Here is a 25,748-nt window from a genome sequence, read left to right on the forward strand (position 1 = left end):
TAAGTCAGACTTATGGGTTTGGACTGGACTGGGTTGGATGCTTTCTGAATGTATACTTACCATATAAATAAAACTCTCTTATACATATGAATTTCTGTGGGTTTGTTTCTCTAGTTTACCCAGACTGACACAGGTGTGTTAAGAAGAATTCTGAAGGCCTCATCTGTGCTACAATAAATTAGCAGTGACTGTCATGGGTGTAAAAGTGAGAAATAGCACTAAATCTGTGTGTTAGTGTGGGTACTTTAGAGAAACAGATCCACAGAAACTCATGTGTAAGAGAGTTTTATTTAAAGGTTGAGTGCATATTAAGAAAACATCCCAACCCAGTGATGCCCAATCCCACAAGTCCAACATTAACCCATATGTCCAACACCAATCCACAAAGTCCTCCTCCATCTCACAAAACACACACTATGATGCCAACTGCAGGGGGAAAGCAAAATTAGTGAACGTGTAAACATCTCAGCACTGACAGGGGTCTCCACATGGCTGCTCCAGCACCCAGGGCTGCATCAGGGTAGGTCTATGCAGATTCTCCTTGGGGGTGTCTTGCAGGAAGTGGGCTTTGCCAGCTGAAGCAGGGAACTGGCTAAGGCAGCTGAATCCTGGTCCGATCATTACAAAACAAGAAACCTGAGAACACAAGGCGCGGCTCTCCGAGCCATTTATCCCTCCGCCCTTCAATTAACCCCACATGTGTTTATTGGCCAGCTTGGCACAATGAACTAACTACCTCAGCCTGCATGCTACATTCCTGAATTAAAGTATAGACTGGGAATTGTCAGCAGACAATACCTTAGCATCTCATTAAAACATGTTAAAATTGGAGTGTTGTAAGCTGAAAGTGTTCAGTAGATAACTGGGCAGAAGAACTCAGAAGATAACTCAGTACGGAAGTTTTTCTACAATGACCCAGATAGTAAATACTTCAGATAAACTGTAAGCAGTAAAGTCTCTGTCCTACATACTCAACTTTGCTATTGTAATATTTTGTTGACAATCATTGAATGAATGAGTATGGTTGTGTGCCAATAAAACTATTTAAATAGAACATATGACAACCTAGATCTGACATGTGAGCTATAGTGTGCTGACCATTGATTTTACATACACACACCAAGTCAGGGGATGTACTATAGTATAATTGGCATGAGAGAATACTTGCATTTGAGTCCCTGCTTGGTACCCATTAACTTTGCAAACTTTCGTCTTAAAGATACCAGTATCTCAGTATCTAAAGTCACTGAAACTTTCTTGACGCAATTTGCTTCTCCGTAAAATGGAGAATTAAGATAAACTTTGCTGTACATGGTTGTCAACCGCTTGTACGTTGTCTTTGGTAAATTGTCTGTTCATGCCTTGTGCCCATTTTTTTTTGTTTTTTTATTGTATTTTTCTCATTAAGATATAGTTTTCTATAGATTTTAGAGATTAGCCCTTTATCTGATTATTACTGGTTTTTAATTTTTCTAATCTGTGAGTTCTCTGTTGATTCTATTGATGAAATTTTTTGTTGTGCATAAAATGCTGATCTGGTTTTCAACATTTTCTGCACATGTTTTATATTGGGGTTATAGTTTGTCATTGTGGGTAGCTCTCTTTAATTTTTGTTATGTTTTCTGTATATGTAATTGAAACCAAAGATTGACGAACCCCGACTTGCTCGGTGAATGCTGAGAAGATGTGGAAGTGCAGGTTGGGAAGACTTGGATCTGCAGTGAAGTGGCTTCTAGAATCTGGATAGACCTTGCAGAGCTTGGGTTGTGGCAGTTTCTCTAGAGCAGTGGTTCTCAACCTTCCTATTGCCGTGACTCTTTAATACAGTTCCTCATGTTGTGGTGACCACCCCCAACCATAATATTATCATTGCTACTTCATAACTGTAATTTTGCTAGTTATGAATTGGGCAACCCCTCTGAAAGGGTTGATTAACCCCCAAAGGGGTTGCAACCCACAGGTTGAGAACCACTGCCCTAGAGTATCAGAACAGACCATCTCCAAGTGGTTGAAAAATCAAAAGGACATTATGAGGTGAGACGGCTCAGTAGTGGGTGAGCCCTAGGATCCAAGACTCAAAGTACTAACACCTGCATATTCAGGGACTATGCCCAAATAACAATTGAGCTCAACATCTACAGGTCTCTCAGTAGGAGATGGTTTTGATGAATGCTCTAATTGGTTGCTTCTCTCTTCTCAATGCACTGGTTTGATCAACAATTACCAGGACACCCCTGGCAAATTGGGAACCAGCCTCAAGAGCAGGATTTTGGCTGAATCCAAAATTAATTGTTTGTATACTACGGCTCCTGTTGAGGCTAGGATGGTGCGGAATTGCCTGCCTACCAAGGTTTCACAGCAGGTGTGCGAGGAAAAAAATCAATGAGGATAAATCTGTGTTCAGAGTCACAAATATAAACAAATTAATAATAACACTATGTCTCGAAAGCAATAGTCCGTTTCCACACACTTGTGGAAAAAGGAGAACACAGCACAAATAATTACACCACACGGATGTGTACTGGGAAGAGCTCCTGGAAGAGGAGAGGTCCACTAATCCTCCCAAGATAGAGATTACAGCAATGGTCCCCAGTTACTTTAGGCAACGGGAAGAAAAATTAGATAGACATAGTGAAGAGACACATACCATAATTCAAGAACTCAGATGTGCCTTGAGAGACTGTGCTGACAAAATGAATGAAAAATAGAAATAATACAATTTCAAACAGAAATACAAAAGGCAAACAGCAGAATACTAGAACTCAACACCATTGTGAAAGAATGAAAAAAATAATAAAAATATTGGAATAAAGAATTGGTGATCTTGAAGATGAATCTCTCCAGAACAAAACACAAGAAGAACAGGTTAGAAAAACAATAAAAAATACTGATGATAACCTAACAATACTATGGGACATAAACAAACGGAACAACATGTGCCCGATAAATGTCCCAGAACAGAAAGAAGAAATAACCAACTACTGAGAAAATGGTTGATGAAATATTAAGAAATAACCTTCCTATCATCATGTTAGAACATAAAATAATTATGCAGGAAGTCCACAGAGCACCAAACAAAATTGATCCTAAAAGGAAATCTCCTCAACATATAATAATCAAACTTTCTAATATTACTGATATGGAAACAATGCTGAAAGCTGCATGGCAATAAAATAACAATTACCTACAAATGTCAAGAAATCAGGATAAGTTCAGATTTTTCTACCTAAACGATTCGGGCAAGGAGGTAATGGAATGATATTTTCTAAAGACTGAAAAGAAAAAAATCACCAACCAAGAATCCCATATCTGGCAAAATTATCCTACAATTATGAGGGAGAAATAAAAACATTTACAGAAAAGGAAAAACTAAAGGAATATATAAAAACAGGACCATATACACAAAAGAAACAGTAAAAGGAATTCTATGGCCATAAAAGGTATAACAGACACCAACTTAGAAATATTGGAAAATAAATTATTAGGAAGAGTACATTCTACTGAAGCAATACTCAAAGTAAAATGGAACTAAATAAATTAAAATAAATCACAGAACATATGGCATTTAAGGGCTTCCACAATACAAGACTTGCATACTATATCTAGTTTCATCGTTCTTATTTTGTGCACTAGCAATACTGAAATGCATATGCCATTTTTTCTTGCCTTTTTGGGTTTGCTTTTTCTGTCCCTTTTACCTGAAATACTCTTCCTTCTCTTTCTATGCTCTTTCTTTCTTTTTCAATGTGGCTAATAACTCTGATTCCTCGCTCAAGATTCCACCCAGTCCTTTATCTAGAGAGCTTGCCACCTTCTCCTTCAAATTAGATTTTGCGCAGCAACACTCTCATAATATACTCTGCACACATGCCTCTGTCATTGCATTTCCATAATGCCTTTTTTCCCCTATTATCCTGTGTTCTTAGAGGACACAATCTATTTCATTTATCTTTGTATACTTACTACCATGTATTTCATCCTCTATAATGCTAGTTATTGTTTGTCAAGAAAAATCTGATTGTGTCACTTCCCTGATTAATGATTTTTTTCCCTTGGCTTCCCACTGCCTTTAAGATAAAGTCCAAACACAGGTTTTCTTTTAAATCATTATACTGGAGTCTCATACATTTATCATAATCCATACATACATCTATTGTGTCAAGCACATTTGTACATTTGTTGCCAACATCATTCTCAAAACATTTGCTTTCTACTTGAGCCCTTGGTATCAGCTCCTCATTTTTTCCCTCCCCCCCATCCTTCATGAACCCTTGATAATTTATAATTATTATTTTTTCATGTCTTACACTGTCCGACATCTCCCTTCACTCACTTTTCTATTGTCTGTCCCCCAGAGAGGGGGTTATATGTAGATCCTTGTGATCAGTTCCCCCTTTCTAGCCCACCTTCCCTTCACCCTCATAGTATCGCCACTCGCACCACAGGTCCTGAGGGGTTCATCTGTCCTGGATTCCCTGTGTTTCCAGTTCCTATCTGTACCAGTATACATCCTCTGGAATAGCTGGATGTGTAAGGTAGAATTGGGATCATGATAGTGGGGTGGTGGGGGGGGAAGGAAGTATTTAAAAACTAGAGGAAAGTTGTATGTTTCATCGTTGCTACACTGAACCCTCACTGGCTCGTCTCCTCCCCGAGAACTTTCTGTAAGGGGATGTCCAGTTGCCTACAGATGGGCTTTGGGTCCCCACTCCACACTCTGCACTCCCCTCATTCACAATGATATGATTTTTTTGTTCTTTGCTGCCTAATACCTGATCCCTTCGACACCTCATGATCACACAGACTGGTGTGCTTCTTCCATGTGGACTTTGTTGCTTCTCAGTTACATGGCTGCTTGTTTACCTTCTAGCCTTTAAGACCCCAGATGCTATATCTTTTGATAGCCGGGCACCACCAGCTTTCTTCACCACATTTGCTTATGCACCATTTTGTCTTCAGTGATCATGTCAGGAAGGTGAGCATCATGGAATGCCAGTTTAATAGAACAAAGCGTTCTTGCATTGAGGGAGTACTTGAGTGGAAGCCCAATGTCCATCTGCTACCTTAATACTAAGCCTATAAATATATGCACATAGATCTATTTCCCCATCATCATATAAAAATATATTTACACGCCGTGTTGTCCTGCTGCTCCGCCGCTATGCCTTTAATGTCGCTCCTGCCTTTGCTGCTGCTGCTGCTGCTCCAGGGCCCCGCGGCAGCGCCTGTGTCCCGGCGGGGAGCGTTCCCTGAGGTGGCGGCCGCCTGCAAGGCCGGCATCCTGTGCCCAAAGGTGCCCGTCAATAACTGGGCCCCGCCACCTGTTAATGTCACCCTCTACTACGAGTCCCTGTGTGGTGGCTGCCGGGCATTCCTGATCCGAGAGCTCTTCCCCACGTGGTTGATGGTCCTGGACATCTTGAATGTCACGCTGGTGCCTTATGGGAACGCCCAGGAAAGGAATGTCAGCGGCAAGTGGGAGTTCCAGTGCCAGCACGGGGAGCGAGAGTGTTTCTTCAACAAGGTGGAGCCCTGCCTGCTGGACAAACTGGACAAGACCACAGCTCTTGTCACTATCGTCTGCTTAGAGGAAATGGATGACATGGAAGACAACCTGAAGCCGTGCCTGCAGATCTATGCCCCGGATGTGTCCTCAGACGCTGTCGTGGAGTGTGCAAAGGGGGACCGGGGCACACAGCTCATGCACACCAACGCCCAGCTGATGGATGCGCTGAAGCCTCCCCATAAATATGTGCCCTGGGCCGTCATCAATGGGACACCCATGGGTGAGCATGACAACCTGCTGAACCTTGTTTGCAAGTTATACCAGGGTGAGAAGCCGGATGTCTGCAATAATGGAGCCAAGTCCCTGCGGGAAGTCTGTTTCCAGAGACAGTAGTGAGAATCTGGCTGCCCCCCACCCCCAACACACACACACACACAGTGGTTTTCTGATTCCCAGCTCTCAGACCTGGATAACTCCTATGCCTCCTGAGAAGCCCTGTCTCAAAAATCCCACCTCAAGATCAAGAATCGCGTCCTTCTGAGAATGGTGCTAAACTGCAATGACTCAAATAAACTTCTGGCGGTTGTCCGTCATTTGACAAGTCAAAATATATTTACATAAATGCATGCCTGTATTTAGACTTCTATAAATGGACAGGTTTTTAAGGGTTTGGCCTTTATCTATTAAGTTTCCAGTCTCATCTCCTGCCACTGGTCCATATATACATTATGCCATAGCCATGATGAACTTTTGATAGCTCTTGACACAAGTTCCATTTTCTCAGTCTTCTAAGATCTCCTTTTCTCAGGCTTCTTCCCTGCATCTGCCTGGTTAACAATATTTCTTACCCATTAATAGTCAGCTCAAGCATGACAACCATCTAAATGTTTCGAAAAGGTTGCTTTTATCTCAGCACTTCCTAGAACCCTAGCTAGTTTCATTGCCTTTATTTATGTGCTTTCATTAGTACCTGGTGCCTGTTGCAATAATACTCGAGTATAAGCCGACCCGAATATCAGCCGAGGAACCTAATTTTACCACATAAACTGCATAAAATTGTGCTGAAAAACTCAGCTTATACAAGAGTACATAAGATAATCACATTACAGTCCTTTTATTTGTCTGTCTTTCCCACTTGATTATGAGTTTCTTGAAGCCAAGGATATAATATCAGTGATGTTATTTCTGTTTCTTTAGGGATTGACATATGGAACATATCCCTACCCCACCCTCCTACACATGCATTTTTAAAATAAATAAATGCTTTCTTGACGTTATCATTGCTGACTTCTTTGCCTGGCATAGTCTGGTCAACCACTAAGTCACTATTGTCTCCTTAGCACCTAGCAGAATAGGTACTCACTAAATCTGAATGAGTGAAGAAATTAAAAAATGAGGTCTAGCTCAAATGCTCTTTCCCTGACCTCGTTCTTAGCAGCCCTAGGGTTAGCTGGCTGGTCTCCAACTCCAGCTCCTAGAGCATTTGTATTTCCTTCTCATAGAATACCTGTGAAAGTGAACTATTCCCATGTTTGTCTCTTTGCTAGGCTGTCCTTAAACAGGAATTTCATCTTATTCATCTTTATATCTCGAGCCCCTAGTACCGTATCAAGCATATAAGAAATGCGCAGAAAAATACAGAATGAATAAATAAGTCCTAGAAATGAATCCCTAGAAATACTTGAATGACTGCCATAAGACTGGGCAAAGTAGGTATGTGGCTGCGGAAGGAAGAAGAGCTCATAAGAGTAGTGGTAAAAGTCAAAGGGAGGAATACTTTTTAGCTCAGTGGAAGAAAGGATTTTGCTAATTTTCTTAATGAATTAGGATCAAATTGGAAGCACTGGGTAGAAGTGAGATCCCTGTAATAAAGAGGTGTTCAATCACCCCGTGGAGAATTCTTGGCAGTGATTTGGGGGAGGAAATTTCAATAGTAGAAAGGAAAGTGATGGTGATAAGTGATGCTCAGGGCTTCTTTATTAAACGGTTTCTCTCAGAACAGCCCTGGTTTGGAGAACTGCTTCTCCACAAACTAGACCATTATTAGTCACCCGGGGCACCTGGGGCTACTCACCATTTCTCCTTGAGGGCAGAAGTATGTTAACCATCCTCCTTAGCACTGTCATTACTAGCTAGTATATAGTAAAGCTCAGCAATGATTGGCTGAATTGTATATGATTATCCAGATATCAAAGACACTTCTCTTTCTACCTCGACAAATGCCTGTGGAATGAAGTTAATGAAAATTATATTTATGGAACAAAGTTTGACTCACATCATTAATTATTATTCAATACTGAGTACATACTATAAGCAAGGCCACCTACTAGGTTTTGTGAGAAAGAAACAAGAGATTCTATCCCCCAGGGTTTCGTATTGTTGCACCAGAGAAAACCTATGACCACAATAAGTATAGCACAAGGTAGAAAGTCCTTAGCACCGTGCGCACAATGTACTAGCTACTTGCGGGAGGCTGAATACTGGCCTCCATGTCTTCATTTCCAGAGCCGGTGAATGTTACTTTATATGGCAAAAGGGGTTTTGCAAGTGTGCTTAAATTAAGGATCATGAGGTTTAGATATTATTTCAGATGACCTGGGTGAGACCTAATTGTAAAGTATCCTATAAGAGGGAGATTTGACACAGAGGAGAAGGTGGAAGCAAAGTCAGAGAAGATGCTCCATTGCTGGTTTTGCAATTGGAGAAAGGAGCAAGCCAAGGGCTGCAAGGAACACAGCTTTTAAAACCTGGGAAAGACAAGAAAACAAATTCTCTAGTCTCTGAAGGTAGCACAGCCTTGTAGGCATCTTGATTTTAGCCCTGCCAGACACATTTTAAACTTCTAGCTTCCAGAATTGTAAGAGAATATATTTATGTTGTTTTAAGTTATTTATTATAGCAGCAATAGGAAATTAATATGACACTCAATAAATATTTTTGAAGAAATGGGATTTTTAAAAGTTCTATAAAAGAAGTAAAGATACGAGGTTCCCTAAACAGTAGGCGAGAGCCTAAAAGCCTCAAAAATGTTCCCAGTCCATACAACTAGTTTTCCCCTTAATCAAGTCAGCTAGGGGATTATAGTGGACTTCATAGTTTGCCCAAGGGGAGTGAGCGCAGCCAGTGTAGGTGGTGCTGCTACGGCACAGAACTGTCTGAGTGGAAAATTCGCCAGCCAAACCTACTATATGGATCACAATGAGTGCACATTCTGTTGTACATGGGCTGACCGGATGGCAGCTAGCAACAGCAGCTTGCCAATAATATTCCTGAAAACTGTTAGCCTCCTGTTGCCACTTTGGAAATCTACTTAGTGTTAGTTCTAGGACTCTCAGTTGCCTGAATGCTGTGCCAGCGAATTTCTTTTTTTACTGAGTTGCAATACCTATTTGCTTTAAACTGTTTAATGCTTTATTATATGAGGGGTAGTCCCCCAAACCCGGATTCTCTCCCCAAAGCTATGTATGTATGTATGTATGTATGTATGTATGCATTTACAACATAACCGTATCACCTTCAAAGCACTCTCCATTACTCTTAATACATTTGTCAAATCTGAAATTCCATTCTTGGAAATATGTTTCAAACTCATCTGGATGGTTGACAGAACCTCTCTTGTTTTTTTCTTCACCTCTTCTAACGTCATCAAATCGCTGTCCTTTCATTTGCGGAAACAAAAGTTACATGGAGAGAGGTCAGGTGAGTAAGGTACGTGGGGCAAGAGGAATGCTGGTTTTTGCCCAAAACTGGCACACTGAGATGGCTGCGTGAGCAGGTGCATTGTTGTGGTGGCAAAACCAGTTCCATCTGCCACAAATTAGGCCTTTTTTTGTTATGCAATCTTTTCAGAGCCTGTAAATAGAAAGGCTGATTAACAGTCTGACCTGGTGGAACAAACTCCAAATGCATTATCACCCCTCATATCACAACCTCTTTTTTGTAAAGTACCCACTCGTATAGTATTTTATGTTGTTTTCAAGTTTTCTCAAACATGTTGAAAACATAAGAGCCTTACAGACAAGGACCGGGATTTATATATATCTGTACCTTCCACAGAGGAGTCCTGGTGGCGCAGTATATATGCATTGGGAAACTTTCCGAAAGGTAAGCAGTGTGAAATCATCAGCTGCTCTGGGGAGAAAGCTGAGGTTTGCTGCTCCTGTAAAGAGTTACAGTCTTGGAAGCCACAGGGGTAGTTCTACCCTCTACCCTATAGGGTCACAATCAGCTGCAATTGACTCAAGGGTGGTGAGTGTAGTTTGGTATCTTTCATAATACTAGTTATTCCAGAGGTGCTCACTAAATATTTATTTATTGCTAATAATCAAGAAGCTGGGTACAGGGAGTAGAGGAGTGCTATTTTGTGTTTCTATTTTTAGGCCATAACTAACTAGATGACCAACTTTACTCAGCAATCAAACATGAATTGCTATCTCTAATATGGGCTAGGCCTATATTTTATACAGTCAATGTATACACAAGTAAAACAAATAAAATTTGGTCTCTATTACTGAAGGCTTGAATGACAAAGGCTGATTAATTAACACACTAAAATATAACATGATATACTATTGGTAAAGCCAGACACTCCTAAACGAAATGAAAGCAATTAACTCTGTCTATGAAAGACAGGAACCAATACAAAGGTGACAAGTAAGTTGTACTGTGAAAGAAAATCAGCTGCCCAGAAAGAAAAGAGGCAGGTAGGGAAAAAGTCAGAAGACACAGAGGATTAGTATAATCCTCGAGCAAGGAGTGGTAGGTAGGTAGGAATGTTAGAAAGGCAAGTATTATCGATAGAACTGTGTCGGTCCAAAATACACATTGAATCATGTGAAAGTCTTAGCAAACAAAAAGAAATTAGGAGAGTACAACTGGACACAGAAGTAAAGCTCTCGCTATTTTCAGACGATATGATTTTATAGAGAGAAAACGCTAAGGACTCCACAAAAAGACTCTTGGAAACAATTGAGAGATTTTGTAAAGTAGCAGGATACAAGAATAACAAGCAGAAATTAACCGGATTCTTATATACCAGTGAAAGCTTCAAAAAAGACATGAAGAAAACAATACCATTTACAATAGTCACACAAAAGATATAATCCCTAGGAATAAATCTAAGCAAAGAAACAAAGGACCTATACAAAAAAAAATACTGAACGTTATTACAAGACACCAAAAGAGATCTACACAAATGGAAGACAATGCCATGTTCATGGTTAGGAAGACGTAATGTTGTGAAAATGTACTGCTGATTGCACAACACAATCTACAAATAAAATACAATTCCGATCCAATTCCTAACTTCATTCATTTAAAGAAATGGAAAAATTAGTTACCAACTTCATATGAAGAAGGAAGAAGCCCAGGGTAAGCAAAGAATTCTTGAAAATGAGGAACAAAGTAGGAAGTCTTGCTCTACCTGACCTCAAAACTTACTACACAGTGACAGTAGTCAAAACAGCCTGGTACAGGTATACTGATAGATACATAGACCAATGTATGGATAGAAAGCCCAGAAATAAAAGTATCTACCTACAGGCAACTGATTTTCAACAAATAACCAAAGAATATTAAATGTCAAAGGGATACTCTCTTCAATGAATGGTACTTGATATATTGGCTCTCCATCTGCAGAAAAATGAAACAAGACCCATATCTTAGTCCATGTACAAAAATTAACTGGAGATGAAACAGAGACCTAAATGTAAATCTCAAAGCTGTAAGGATGATCAATGAGAAAATTGGGACAAACTTAAGGGCCCTATTGCAGGACATACACAGACTACCAAATATCATAAAGGAGGCACACATAATAGAAAACAAAATAGAATGAATAGAATATAATAGAAATAAAGATCTATTAAAAATAAAACACTTAAGCACATCAAATGACTTCATCAAAAGAATAAAATAAGAGCCCACAGATTGGGAAAAATTCTTTAGCAATGAAACAACAGACTAGGAATTAATTACAAAATCTACAGAATTCTGTAATATCTCAATAAGAAAGAATCAAATAATCCAATTAAAAGGTGGGCAAAGGACATGAATAGGCATTCACGGGAGACAACACGCTACACGTGGATAGCTAACAAACACATGAAGAAATGCTCACAAACACTAGCCATCCAGATGATGCAAATCAAACCGAGACACCACCTTACACCCACAACCATAGCCCAATTAAAAAATTTTAAATAGAAACAAAACAACAAATGCCGGAGAGTGTGTGGAGTGATTGAAAATACACTGTTGGTGGGCTTATAAATATGTACAACCATTGTGGAAAGCAATAGCTACTTAAAACAATTGGAAAGAGAAATCCCTTAAGACCCAGCAATACCTCTGCTGTACCTAAAGAAGAGACAAAATACAAACAAATGTATGCCCCCATGTTCGTCACAACACTGTTCACATATAACAAGATAGGAAAAGCAGCCCAAACATCCATCAGTAGAATGGATAAATAAACTCTGGTACATACACAAAACTGGTGAAACCACGAAACACTACATGACAAGGATGGGTCTAGAAACTATTATACTTAGTCAATCACAAAAGGACAAATACTAAGACAAAGGCAAGCACCTGTTCTCAGGTCATGTAATTTCTTATTTGGTCTCCCCCTCATGATCCACTTCTCCCCTCCTGTTTGTATATCTTAATAACCAATTCAACAAAGGAGGCCTCACCTCAGCTCGGGTCAGTTTCTGGAGTAGAGAGAGTGGAACAATCAGTCCCTGCTATATAACATGTCTACGGTTACCCCAAATCAACAGACACTTCTACAAGGGTGCTCAATGAACCCCAATAGAAATTCAAGTGCAGAGGTGATGCTGATGGGGTGGCGGGGGTGGGGGGGGACAGTGATCTTTGTCTCAGAGGAGGTGACTTCACATTGGCTGATGGATAAACTAGTCCTCAATTGGGAAAAATGCTTAATATTACTCCAACAGGAGAATACACCTGGTATTTATTGATTATGTTCTTAATTGGGTACTTTTGATCAAATTTCTATCCAGCCCTTGGTGACCCAGGCTGCATGCTATAGACAGCCTGGACTTTAGACTTTGTTCTTTCAAGGTGTTTCATAGGTTACGCCAGAAGAATCAGATTTGGAAATCCCACTAAGCAAACTGGACTTTATCTTTAATTCACCTGCAACAAATTAAAGGAACTGAAATAATCCTTTGGAATTAAGGCTGAAATTCCTTAGTGTGAGAATAAGTACATGAGTACTATCCTAAGGTTAGGGAATTGAAAATTATTGGACTTCGGTTAAAATCTCTTGCACAAAAATCTGCAACCTAAAACTACCACATAATTGCTTGTTTCATACTCTTTATTATGACATATATCCCAGCAGGCATAGTTCTGCCTTAGTGAGCGTTATTTAAAGTTGCATACAAGTGGTCTTCAAAAATTCATGAAAAATTTGTTATTATGAAAAAAACTACACTGGTTTAAAAAAAGTTTACAGCAAAATATGCTGTTTTTATCACATATATGAACTAAGTTTTTATACCACGTATGAACAGGATCTAGATTGAGGCACTAAGTAGGTTAAAACATCAGTTTGAATAGAGCCCCTATCAGAGCAACATGAATTCTACTAAAATTGAAGCAAGAACAAACACCAAATTTATGGTAAAGTCTGAATGGAAGAATGGTGAAATCACTGCTATTTCACAAGAAGTTTACAGGGACAATGCTATGAAGAAATCAGCAATTTACAAATGGATAACTTGTTTTAAGAAAAATAAGATGATGCTGAGGATGAAGCCCACTGAAGTAGACCATCCATATCAAGTTTCGAAAAAACAATCTTGTTGGTACTCTAATTGAGAGTTGAGAAGACAAAGATTAACAGTAGAAACCATAGCCAACACCGCAGATTGTTTCAGTTGACACAATTCTGACTGAAAAATTAAAATGGAGCACATGCTCTGTTCAATGGGTGCCAAAACTATGTGTCCTGATCATAGAAAGAGGAACGCTTTCTGTGGAAATTTTAACCAGTTAAGAACCTGAAGCATTTCTTTGAAGAATTCTAATCAGAGATGAAACATGATTTTACTAGTATAATTCTGAAAACAATGTACACTCAAAGCAATGACTATCATGAGATGGAAGTGCTCTTGTCAAAGCAAAAGTGGACCAGTCATAAATTAAAGGTGATGGCAACAGTTTTTTGAGGATGCTCAAGACGTTTTGCTTGTTGACTTTCTGAAAAACCAGAGGGTGTTGAGAACATTAGCCAAAGCTTTGGCAGAAAAACATGCCCAGCAAGACTTCACCAGTCTCCGTCATCATAATGTTCCTGATTGTTCCTCTCATCAAACAAGGGCAATTTTCTGACAGGAAGCTACTTTATAGTCCTGGTTTGGCTTCTTCTAACTTCATTTTGTTTCCTATTCTTAAAAATATTTTAAAGGACATCCATTTTTCTTCAATTAAAATGTAAATCAGACAGCACTGACATAGTTAAATTCCCAACATCCTCAGTTGTTCAGATATGTACTAATTGGCTGGTATTATCATTTACAAAGGTGCTTTGATCTTGATGGATCCTATGTTGTGAAATAAACATTATACTTTCTCTTTATCTTCTAATTTCATTTTCCAAGAATGTTTGAAGCACCTTCATATTTTGTATTATTGCATTACCAATAAACCTGAATTCTCCCTTATGCAAAAGCCATCTCTTAATTAAAATGTTATACTGCAAAGAGTGTGTCTCAACTGGGGAATTACTTTATAAAACCCTATATTGTAAACAAAATAATGAACAGACTCAGTTTTTTGAAAAGTGTAGATCTGAAGAATTCCCAAGTCCTCATTTTCCTCTACCCATTCTTATACTGAAGAGAAAAACAGAATGCTAATAGTTCAGGGGGGAAAAAATCTGGGATCGTTAAAATACATGAGTATACTACAATATCTAAAAGATCTGATATTTCTTTTCTAAAAATAGCCTGAGATGTAATTCACATACTACACTATTCACCCATTTAAAGTACACAATTCAGTGCCTCTAAGTATATTCACTGAGTCATGCAGACATTCATCAGCAAAATCAATTTTACAACATTTTCATCACCCTAAATAGAAATCCCAAATGCATCAGCAGTCACTATTTTCTACAACCACACCCAGCCCCTGAATACCACTAATTTTTGTCTTTGTAAATGTACCTAATCTGGACATTTCATACATTTGGAATCATTCAGTTTATGGTCCTTTGTGACTAGATTCTTTTTAGCATAATATTTAAAATATATTTAATAGTATTTTTCATAGCTTATATAGCAAAACAGGTTCCCATTGTCAATTTCCCCGCATAATATTCATTAACATTGGTTCAATTCTGCACATTGTATCAATAGTCTTAATTTTCCATTCTAGGGGTTCCACTGCCATTAGCTTAGTCACACTGCCCCACCATTCTCATCTTTGCTTTAAATTAACTGTGTTCATTTGGCCTCATACAGCTAATTTATTTAAAAGAGTACAGTACTCGAGAGTAACATTTTTGACTTTTTAGGATAACCTGTTATTTGGTTAAAAGATTGTTTCAGGAGTTAGTTTTGGGTCAAGGTTTAAGTTGTATTTCAGGGCAATATGCTCAGCGATTACTCCAGCCTCAATGGGTCTAGTAAATCTGGATTTTTTTTTTTAATTTAAAGTTCTGTTCCACATTTCTCTCCCTCTCTTTCAGGATCCATCTATTGTAACCCTGAATAGAACCTTTGGTAGTGGTTATTAGGCACCATCTAGTTCTTTTGGCGTCAGGGGAAAAGAGGCTGTGGTTTATGGAGACAATTAGTCCTACAGTTTGGTCCCTTCTCTGATTCTTAGGTTTCCTTCTTTCCCTTTTGTTCTAGATGAGTAGAGATAAATAGCTAAATCTTCGATGACTGATCACAAGCTTTTAAGAAATGTAAGCAATGAAATACAAAATATGGCTCTTCCACTTGGAATCTTTCTAATTGCAACTAAATCACTGAGTAACAGTATGCAAATTCGTAGTGTTTGTGGCCCACCAAGGGGATTCCATAGCTTGCCAATAATGTAAATAAGGTGCATGGTATCCAGAAGGAAACACTTCCCATTCCTGTACCATCCTTATAATTGTTCTTAAGTTTGAGACCCTTGTTGAGACCATTGTTCAATTCATCTCATCAAAAGTTTTATCCTTTTCCCAGCCCCTTCATTTTACCAGTCATGATGTCCTTCTCCAGAGGCTGGTCTCTCTTGATAACATGTCCAAAATACATGAGACAAAGTCTCACTATCCTTGCCTCTAAAGAGCATTTTGGTTGTACTTCTTCCAAGACAGATCTGTTTATAATTTTGGCAGTCCATGGTATAATTTCACCAATACTATAGTTCAAAGGTACTGAATTTCCTTTGGTCTTCCATATTCAAGTAAATTATATGGAACCTTCTACCTAACTGATCACTGAGAAAGGGCTACTAAAAACATTAAATGGGTAAGAGATGGTCTCTTCAGCAACTGGTGCTGGCAAAATTGTATTTCTACCTGTACAAAAATGGACCTATAACTCATGCAATATACAAAATAAACTCAAGATGTATTGAAGACCTAAATGTAAATCCAAGAATTATATAGATCATCGATGAGAAAATAAGGACACATGTAAGGGTCCTAATTTATTGCAGAAACATACTACCAACCATAAAGAAAGACAAACTAGGTAACTGGAATCTACTAAAAATAAAGCACTTGTGTGCAAACATTTTAATTAAAAGAATAAAATGAGAACCCAGAGACCAGGGTGGAAAATGGAAATGACACATTGGACAAAGGACTAATTTCGAAAATATTTAAGAAACCATTATCACCTAAACAAATAAAAGCCAAATAATTCCATTAAGAACAGGACAGACCCCATGGAAGTTACTTTATTATCTTTCAAAAAGCTGATAATACTACCACTAAAGCAGAACGGGGCTATATAAACACCTTAGAGAGTTGCTTAGCAGTATGGCAAGAGAGGATGGGAGGAAATGTGGCGCTAATAACAATGTTTACAATAAAGAAAAAATGTTCTAAAATTGATCGTAGTTACGAATGTACAACTCTTTAAATCTGATTAAACTATTGAATAGAATGTTATACAAATTATATGTCAATAAAACAGGTTTTATTAAAGGAAGGAAGAAAGGAAAGGAGGGAGGCATAGCACCTAGTGGGCATCTTTGGATTTTGGAAGCAACATGTCCCTCATTTGGGTTTGCTACTCTCGCCTAGATACACCGAGTGAGTTGAAGAGCTACCAGCTTTGAGTACAGCCCAGGAGCTGGATGTGCTCTAAACCAGTGCACACCCTCACGATTTGGAGCAAAACTCTGCAGTCCTCTGCTTCCAAAGTCTGTGAAAACTCTATGGAAAGCATACAACTATGTTGCTCAAAACAAACTATTGATAGCCCTGAGAAGAATGGGAATTATGCTTATGTACATGAATCAGGAGGCAGTTGTGTAAACAAAACAAGGGAATACTGCGTGGTTTAAAATCAGGAAAGGTGTGCATCAGGGTTACATCCTGTCACCATACTTATTCATTCTGTATGCTGAGCAAATCATCAAAGAAGCTGGCTATATGAAGAAGGATGTGGTATCAGGATTGAAGGAAGGCTTAAATTAACACCGTGTGATATGCAGATCATACAGCCTGGCTTGCTGAAAGTGAGGAGGACTTCAAGCACTTGCTGATGAAGTTCATGGATTGAAGTAGTTACTGTGGATTACAGCTCAATGAAGAGAACACCAAAATCTTCACAACCAAACCAATAAGCAACGTCATGATAAATGAAGAAAAGGTTCAGGCTACCAAGGATTTCATTTTGCTTTGATGCACAATCAATGCTTATGAAAACAGCAGTCAAGAAATCAAATGCTGCACTGCATTAAGTAAATTAGCTACACAACACCTCTTGAAAGTGCTAAGAAGCAAGGATGTTACTTTGAGGACTAAGGTGCAGCTGACCCAAGCCATGGTATTTTCAATCACCTCATATGCATGTGAAAGTCAGACAATGAACATAGAAGATCAAAGAAAACTGAATGCATTTGAACTATGGTGTTGGTGAAGAATATTGAAAGTACCATGGACTACCAAAATAACAAACAGATCTGTCTTGAAGCAGTGAAGGGAGACGCCGGATAGGGCAAGATATGACAAAATAATAATCTATAAATTATCAAGGGCTCATGAGGGAGGGGGGAGTGGGGAGGGAGGGGGAAAAAAAGAGGACCTGATGCAGAGGGCTTAAGTGGAGAGCAAATGCTTTGAGAATGATGAAGGCAAAGAATGTAAAGATGTGCTTTATACAATTGATGTATGTATATGTATGGATTGTGATAAGAGTTGTATGAGCCCCTAATAAAATGTTAAAAAAAAAAAAGAAGAAGTACGACCAGAATGCTCCTTAGAGGCAAGGATGGTGAGACTTCATCTTATACTTTAGATATATTATCAGGAGAGACCAGTCCCTGGAGAAGGACATCGTTCCTGGCAAAGTAGAGAGGTAGGGGAAAAGAAGAATACTTTTGATGAGATGAAATTTGCACAGTGGCTGCAACAATGGGCTCAAACATAAGAACAATTGTGAGGATGCTGTAGAAATAGGAGATGGTTTCTTCTGTTCCACATAGGGTCACTATGAGATAGAGTGGACTCAACAGTAGCTAACAATAATGACAATAGCTACATCTCAACTTCGGTCTCCCTTGTAATATAGATATGCTTTATTTTTTAAGCAATGATTGGCTAAGGTAAATTATAGTTAGCAGCATGAAAATGAGCCAAAACTAACCAGTTTATATAGGGAAATTTCATGAATTGAATTATGTTCCCCCAAAATATGTCTCAACATAGCTAGGCCATGATACCTAGTCTTTTTTTTTTTTAGGTTTTCTTAAGGATTCCATTTCTTTTATACATACATCAATTGTATAAAGCACATCCATACATTCCCTGCCCCAATCATTCTCAAGGCATTTGCTCTCCACTTAAGCCCCTTGCATTAGGTCCTCTTTATTTTCCCCTCCCTCCCTGCTCCCCCCTCCCTCATGTGCCCTTGGTAATTTATACATCGTTATTTTGTCCTATCTTGCCCTATCCGGAGTCTCCCTTCCCCCCTTCTCTGCTGTCCCTCTCCCAGGGAAGAGGTCACATGTGGATCCTTGTAATCAGTTCCCAATACCTAGTCTTGTGTCATTGTTCTCCAGGTTGTATCTGATATAATTATCCTCCACTTTTGTTAGTCATTTAAAATCATAACCTCTATACATTAATGAGGCATGATTAGTGTGAAGTATACCTAGAGTCACAGACTTGCTAGAGGGTGTGAGTCAGGTCCCTCCATTACTCAAATCACCAGTTGACTCAAGTCGCCACTCTGATTAAAGTCACACATTTTATCTTACAAGAAATGCATGGAAAGAAAAGCAAACTGAGAAAGATGGGCTTCACCACTGCCAAGAAAAAACAGCTAAGGGAAGAACGTGACCTTTAGATCCAGACCGTGTGCTGAGTACTTCCCTAGAACATGGGGATTACGACACCATGGGAAAGAATGAAAGCAAGACACTTGCAGATCTCTACTTAATACTAGCCCCACAGTTGAGACAAGGACCTTTCCTTAGGTGACATCCTGAATTCAGATTTCTAGCCTCCTTAACTGAAAAAAATGGATTTTTTTTTGTTAAAGCAATTTTACTTGTATAGTTTCTGTTATAGCAGATTACTAAACAAGATTACTAAAACGGGAACTAAAATCACCATCTTGGGTTTGTTAGCACTATATTCTAACTGCCTGAGCTAAATAGCCACAGATATTGCCAGAAAGCAAACAAATCTTTCATCAGGAACAAAAATCCATTCAAGCATGTAATGTGAGGTAAATCATCCCACCTGAATGAACTGCATTCAATGTTGAGCCTTTTGGAAAATTATAATCTAATAGGGTAGAAAGACTTCTGACTTATCTGAACAGTTTTAAATTTTCCACAATTTGTATCATTCCTCCTAACAATTTTATTTCATTTGAATGATGCAAATTCCAAAGATTCACACCACATTTACTACAAAAGTAATATACATTTTAAAGAAAATTTTAGTAAATGTTGCCATTCTTTAAAATGAAGTACACCTGGAAGGGCAAACAGAAGTCTATAAAGTTAACAAGTGTTTAGTAAGTTCTTTATGAATGTACATCCTCTTATAGAAATTTTACAGATAAGGAATCCTGGGCCAAGGCATTAATAAAAGCTTCAGAATCTTCAAGCTAACTCCTAGAGGAAGCTGTAATAATCCCTCAGAGACATTTTGTTAGTTGTCTGGAATAAAGTCCACAACTACCACTTGACTCATCCTGTATGTTTTGTTATTACTATTATTATAAAGCACATAAGTCAAAAGATTAGTTATTTCAGTTCTTCTCAATCTATACCTTACCCTGATTTGCTTCAAGTCTCCAGAAGAGTTTAAAGAGCCATTTTTACTAAAATTCAAAAGACCATATCTTTTTTTAGACTAAATTATATATGGCACGGAAAGTAAAGATTCACAGAAGAAAAATTCATTGAACTCTAACAAAGAATTTAGAAAGCTAATGTACCATACTAGCATTCCAACTAAATTAAGTAGTATCACTTGTATAAGAATCTGTGTCAGTATTGGATTTAAACATGTGAAACTATGCTTTAAAAAGAAAGCTGAATTTTTATCTCATAGTAAAGACAGGTTGGGATAAAAAATTAAATTTAGGTAAAGCTATGAAACAATATGTGACTTATCTAGTTGATACTTTCTTCTTTTTCTTTTAAGTTCTTATATTTAAATTCTGACACTAAAAATTAAGACTCTCACTATAGTTCAGATGTTGGGGTAGGGAATAAAACACCATAGTTCTAGATATTGGCTTTGAATTTCAACCAATAATTTCCATTTTGTTTTCTTTAAAAAATTATGAACACATCAGTGGGTTTGGTGACTATAAATAATAAACAGAAAAGTTTACTCCTATGGCATTCTGTATTAGAACATTTGCCAATGCCATAAACCATAAACCATAGGTTCCCACACTTATTTGATCTACTGCCTCCTTTCCAGAAAAATATTATTCAGCACCCCCCTGGCAATCAGAAACTTATGTCCTGTAGTCCATAATCCAGGATAAAATATAGGTATCTGCTTTTGCAGACCCCTGGAGCCCTGGTGGTGTAGTAGTTAGACATTGGGCTGTGATCCACATGGTCGGAAGTTCAAAACCACCAGCAACTCAGTGAGACTGGGATTTCTACTCCCATAAACAGTTACTGTCTCTGAACCCCACAGGGGGGTTATGAGTCAGCATTGAATGTATGGCAGTAAGTTTGGATTTGATGGATCATTGCAGCACACACACACACATACCCCAGGGGGCAGTATCACCCACGTTGGGAAACAACTGCATGGACAGTTACCCTTCTCTAGCAAGAAGCAGCTTCAAGAACTGTTCATATTTTAAAATCAGATGCTAGAAAGAACAATAAAAATGGCTACATTTCTCATGCTATTTGGATTGATCCCATTAAACATATTGAGAAATATTTTTAAATATATACAAGGCGGACTTCAAAAAAGTTCATGGAAAATTCCACTATCATTTAATTCCATTTTCCACAAAACTTCTTGAAGTCTCCTTGTAAAATAGAAAAATTGCTAATATTGAGAACTATAACCATTCTTCCAAACTATCAAGGTTATCAAAAGCAAGAATATCGAACAACTATCACAGCCAAAGAGGAGACATGGTGATTAAATGTAATGTGAAGTTCTGGAACAATAAAGGGCCACTAACTGACAACTAAGGAAATCTGGATAAATTAGAATTTCACTTAATAATAATGTTCTAACATTAGTTTATCAATTATAATAAATATATCATACTAAGGCAAGACGTTAAGCTATGGGTAGGAACTCTCTATTGTCTCTTCAATGTTGATGTAAATCTAAAACTACTCTGAAAAAATAGTCTATCAAAACATAAAAATTGGGCTGTATTTCTCAGGCTATTTGAAATGGTTGCACGGTACTGCAATACTGAGGGCCTAGGCTCATGGGGCTAGATCAAGGACAGTCAAAGACTTCAGCCACCAGTGCCAAAAGAACCAGGCCAGACATCCAAAATCCCTTCAGTGGAGAATTTCAATGAAAGCAATTAATTATTAAAAGGCAGCCAGGGAAGCTTGTTGTTGATAAATTTCTTTATCCCAAACAACCCTCCAGCTCTAAAACACATCGTGGAAATCAGGTTTCATGAGCAGCTTAATCCCCATTTGGAGAAACAGAGTTAACAATTCTGGCAGGGACAAAAACTCCAATTGAACTACATCCTCTATTAGCTGGCAAACCCTGGAGAGAGGAATTTAGTGCAAGAGCAGAGTCCGTTCATGGGGCTTTAATGACTATTAACTCACACATTACAACATATATCATTGTCTGATACTATCATTTGCACAAATAAAGAATATAAATTCCAAGCTTGAATCTTTTCATCCTCTTTCGTAGATGTGTTTAGGTAATAAAAATCATGGATATTGTATTATTAGCCAGGTTATAAAAACTGATAGTTTCTTGAAACTACTGACCACAGTTAATTAATAGAAAGCACATGTCATGATTTGGAATCTACTGATTCAAAATATGAATCCCTTAGTTCAAATTATAAATATTTATGGAAGATCTATTATGAGCCAGATATTAGGCTGATGAAAATAAATTAGTTCAAGAGAACACTGTGAACTGATGAAATAGTTTAGAGGAACATCAAATCAATAAATAGAAATGTGAAGCACATTAATAAAATCTTGTTAAATAGGAAACATTCTTGATTTAACATCACATGCCCTCTAGTGGTCTCGGTTAAAATGTGAAGCTTACATAACAGTTTGGTAATGTCTACTTTGAATGGAACCCTGATGATGTAGTGGTTAAGTGTTAAGCTGTGATATGCAAGGTCAGCAGTTCAAAACCACCAACACCTCTGACAGAGAAAGACAGGACTTTCTACTCCCATAAACAGTTACAGCTTCAGAAACTCATAGGGGCATAAGGTCATTATGAGTCAGTATTGACTCGATGGCACTGAGTTTGGTATTTTTGGTTTTTAACATCCACTATGCTGAAACTCTGCTTATTTGAATCTGTGAGCACTCTAATCTCTGACTGTTATGTGCAGTGAATTGCTGTGTGTCTTTCTGGGAATTTCATATCTATTAATATATTATCATTACAGGAGGATCCAAACATAGTGGACTAGGCAAATATGATACACAGACTTTCTAAAACAAAGGCTCAAGAAACTAAGTCCAAGGGATCCTGATGATAATCCTTGAACCCACAGCTTCAAAGGAGAGGATAAAGAAGTAGATCAAACATTGACAAGGAAGAATGAAACAAAAATGGCAAATAGGCAAATGGAGCAGTGAACCGCCAACTGGTAGAGCATACTATTCTGAATTATCGCAAGTAGAATCTGATCTGAGCAGGAACCAGATTAATGGGCTCTACTCGCCTACAACTGTACCCGCACCCACATCAGTGATCAGTGACAGGAGCGGTGTGATCTTTCTGCTTACTTTGCAAAACCTCCCAGTGACCAGTCTCCCCACCTGGTAGCCAGCCCAACTATACCTCCCCACACATACTGCCAATGTTAAGCGACTTTTTCTTTCCTTTTAACTTTCTCCATAGTTCTTCCCTCTTGTCCTCGTTTCTATTTTTCTTTTCTCCCTCTTCCTTTACCCCTCCTCTTTTCTGTTCTCATAGAGCAGATGTTCCTCCCTCCACTGACTCTGTTGTTAGTAGTGCCAACCCTCATCCCTCCTAGATGGGGCAGCTAGCACTTTAACCAGTACTATGCTTCTTTCCTCTTTCTTAGTTCTTCCCTCTACTCTTTTTCATTTTCGTTTTCCTCCCCCAGTCTTTTTTTGAGCCAGGAAGCAAGAGCCTATACCCATGCCCCCTGCATCTAGGGTCAGCAGCACCCACTCATCCCTCCATGGAAAGCAGAGTAAACTCCACAATCCAGCTGCAGCTGTTTTTGGTGGCTAAGGCTTGTACAAGTATGATGCCATTTTTTCCTTTTCGTCTTAGTTATTCTGTCTTTACCTTCTCTTATTTAGTTTCTTTCCACTATCTCTTCCCTTCTTCATTTTTTCCAATCCATCGAGTAAGCACACTGCTCCCTGACACCACTCCCACTTGGCAGCTAGCACTTATGCAAATATTATTCTGCTTTTGATGATTTATTCTTTCTTCTTTCCCTTTCTTATTAAGTCTCCTTTCTTTCACATCCCCCTTTTTATAATTACTTTCTTTTTCCTCCCCTCTCTTTCCCTAACAGTTAGGAGCCAGAGACCCTACTCAGCCATACACACCATATCTACTGCACCAGTGGCTAGGCAAATGCCACTACCTATTTTGGCACCACTGGATCAACAACAGATGGCAGCCAACACCACACAGCCTGTGTTATGCTGCTCTGCATGATTAGAGACTTGTGCCAGCACTCTCACCCACTACCAAATTTACCCAGAAGGAGTTCGTGAGTTCCCCACTACCAAATCAACCTAGAAACCGGTGGCAAACACCCCAGTAAGCCAAATGAATAAACCCAGGAACCTATGGTGGCATAATGGTTAGGCACTGGACTGTCATCTGCAAGGTCTACCATTAGCCCCTCCTCAGAAAAAAAGTTAGGGCTTTCTACTCCCATAAACAGCTACAGTCTTAGAAACCCACAGGATGGGGGGGGGGGAAGCTGCAAAGCCAATGGCAACCATAAAAAGGCTAGAGTAGTAAAATTTAATTTCCAGTAAAATAGACATGAAGGCAAATAACATAATGAGAGAAAAGAATACACATTACAAAATGATTAAAGAAATAATATACCAGGAACATAAAACCATAAAAAACACATACACACCCAATGAAAGACCCTCAAAATACATTAACCAAATCCTTGTAGAATTGAAGAGATAAAGCAACCATTTCACAATAATAGGAGATTTCAATATACTGCTCTCAAGGAAATACAAATCATTGGGAGAGAAATTCAATAAAGAAACAGAAGAACTAAACAATACAATCAGGTCACTCCTAGATATACATAAAGCACTCCATTTGACAATTGTACAGTGTATGTTCTGCAGCACACACGGTACATACTCCAAAGTAAAAAACACAAGCTAGGCCACAAAGAAAGCCTTAAAAAAGTCAAATACATTGAGATCCTATGATCCAATTTTCTCATATCACAATGCTATAAAACTAGATATCAACTATAGAAATTTCAGGAACATTTACTGGATACTTACCTTCATGAAAATATCATCAAAGATAGCAAAGTGTGGTGAAGAAAGCAGATGGTGCCAGGCTATCAACTGGAATAGTGTCTGGGTATTCAAACAAGCAGCCATCTACGTGAAGCGGCAACTAAGTGCACACACCAGCCTGTGTGATCCAAAGATGACGATAACAAAATCCCAATATGATGAAGGAAAAGGTATCAGAGCTTAAATTGTGAACAGCTAATTTATAGAAGGCAATGGAGGAAGTGGGAGCCCAAAATCCATATATAGAGTATCTAGTCAGATTACACCTCTGGCAAATCCCCTCTTACCACAGGCGAGGGACTGGAACAGCTTTACTATCAGACAGAGATCATTGTAACCTTAATTATGGTGGATCCAACCATGGTATACAGTAATAATGATACTTGGTCAGTTGAAATCCCTCTTGACCCAACCTGAATGTTCTCTAGGCTCAAGTATTTCTCACTTGTTCCATGACAGAAATTTCTTCTTTCTTTGTATTTTTCCTTATATATTATTATTATTATTATTACTTCTTGCTGTTTTATTTTTGTTTCTGTTGGGTTTCCCAGTTTGTGGAGCACAGAAGGGATGGATTCATAGAGATAATAACTGATGAAATAGTTTATCAGTGATGTCAATGGAGGGTGTTTAGAGGGGGAGAGGTTGAGGAATTTGGGGAGCAAATAATGAATGCGGGAGGAGGGAGAGAGCATTAGAACTCATTATAATGATGTATATACAATTTTAAAGCAATTTAACCATGGAAATGTATGATATGTGACTATTATATCAAGAAAACTACTTTAAAAAATGAAAGAAACCAAACTTGACCTAGGGTTACCATGGG

The 25,748-nt window shown here is 38.4% G+C and overlaps 2 protein-coding genes across 3 annotated transcripts in view; one reads left to right on the forward strand and one right to left on the reverse strand.

Moving 5' to 3' along the window:
• Positions 1–25,748, reverse strand: part of LOC142435926 (histone deacetylase 8-like) — a 111,704-nt gene that overhangs the window by 46,762 nt on the left and 39,194 nt on the right. The window lies entirely within an intron of this gene.
• Positions 5,162–5,899, forward strand: LOC142435925 (gamma-interferon-inducible-lysosomal thiol reductase-like). Its single transcript, XM_075539965.1, has one exon. It carries the CDS (start codon positions 5,162–5,164, stop codon positions 5,897–5,899), a length of 738 nt encoding a protein of 245 aa, XP_075396080.1.

This window comes from Tenrec ecaudatus, assembly GCF_050624435.1.
Source record: "Tenrec ecaudatus isolate mTenEca1 chromosome 11 unlocalized genomic scaffold, mTenEca1.hap1 SUPER_11_unloc_2, whole genome shotgun sequence".
Classification (NCBI taxonomy): Eukaryota; Metazoa; Chordata; class Mammalia; order Afrosoricida; family Tenrecidae; genus Tenrec; species Tenrec ecaudatus.

Bases quoted from the DNA above. Each gene is read 5' to 3' on its own strand.
- LOC142435925 (XM_075539965.1), top strand. From the start codon at position 5,162: ATGCCTTTAATGTCGCTCCTGCCTTTGCTGCTGCTGCTGCTGCTCCAG.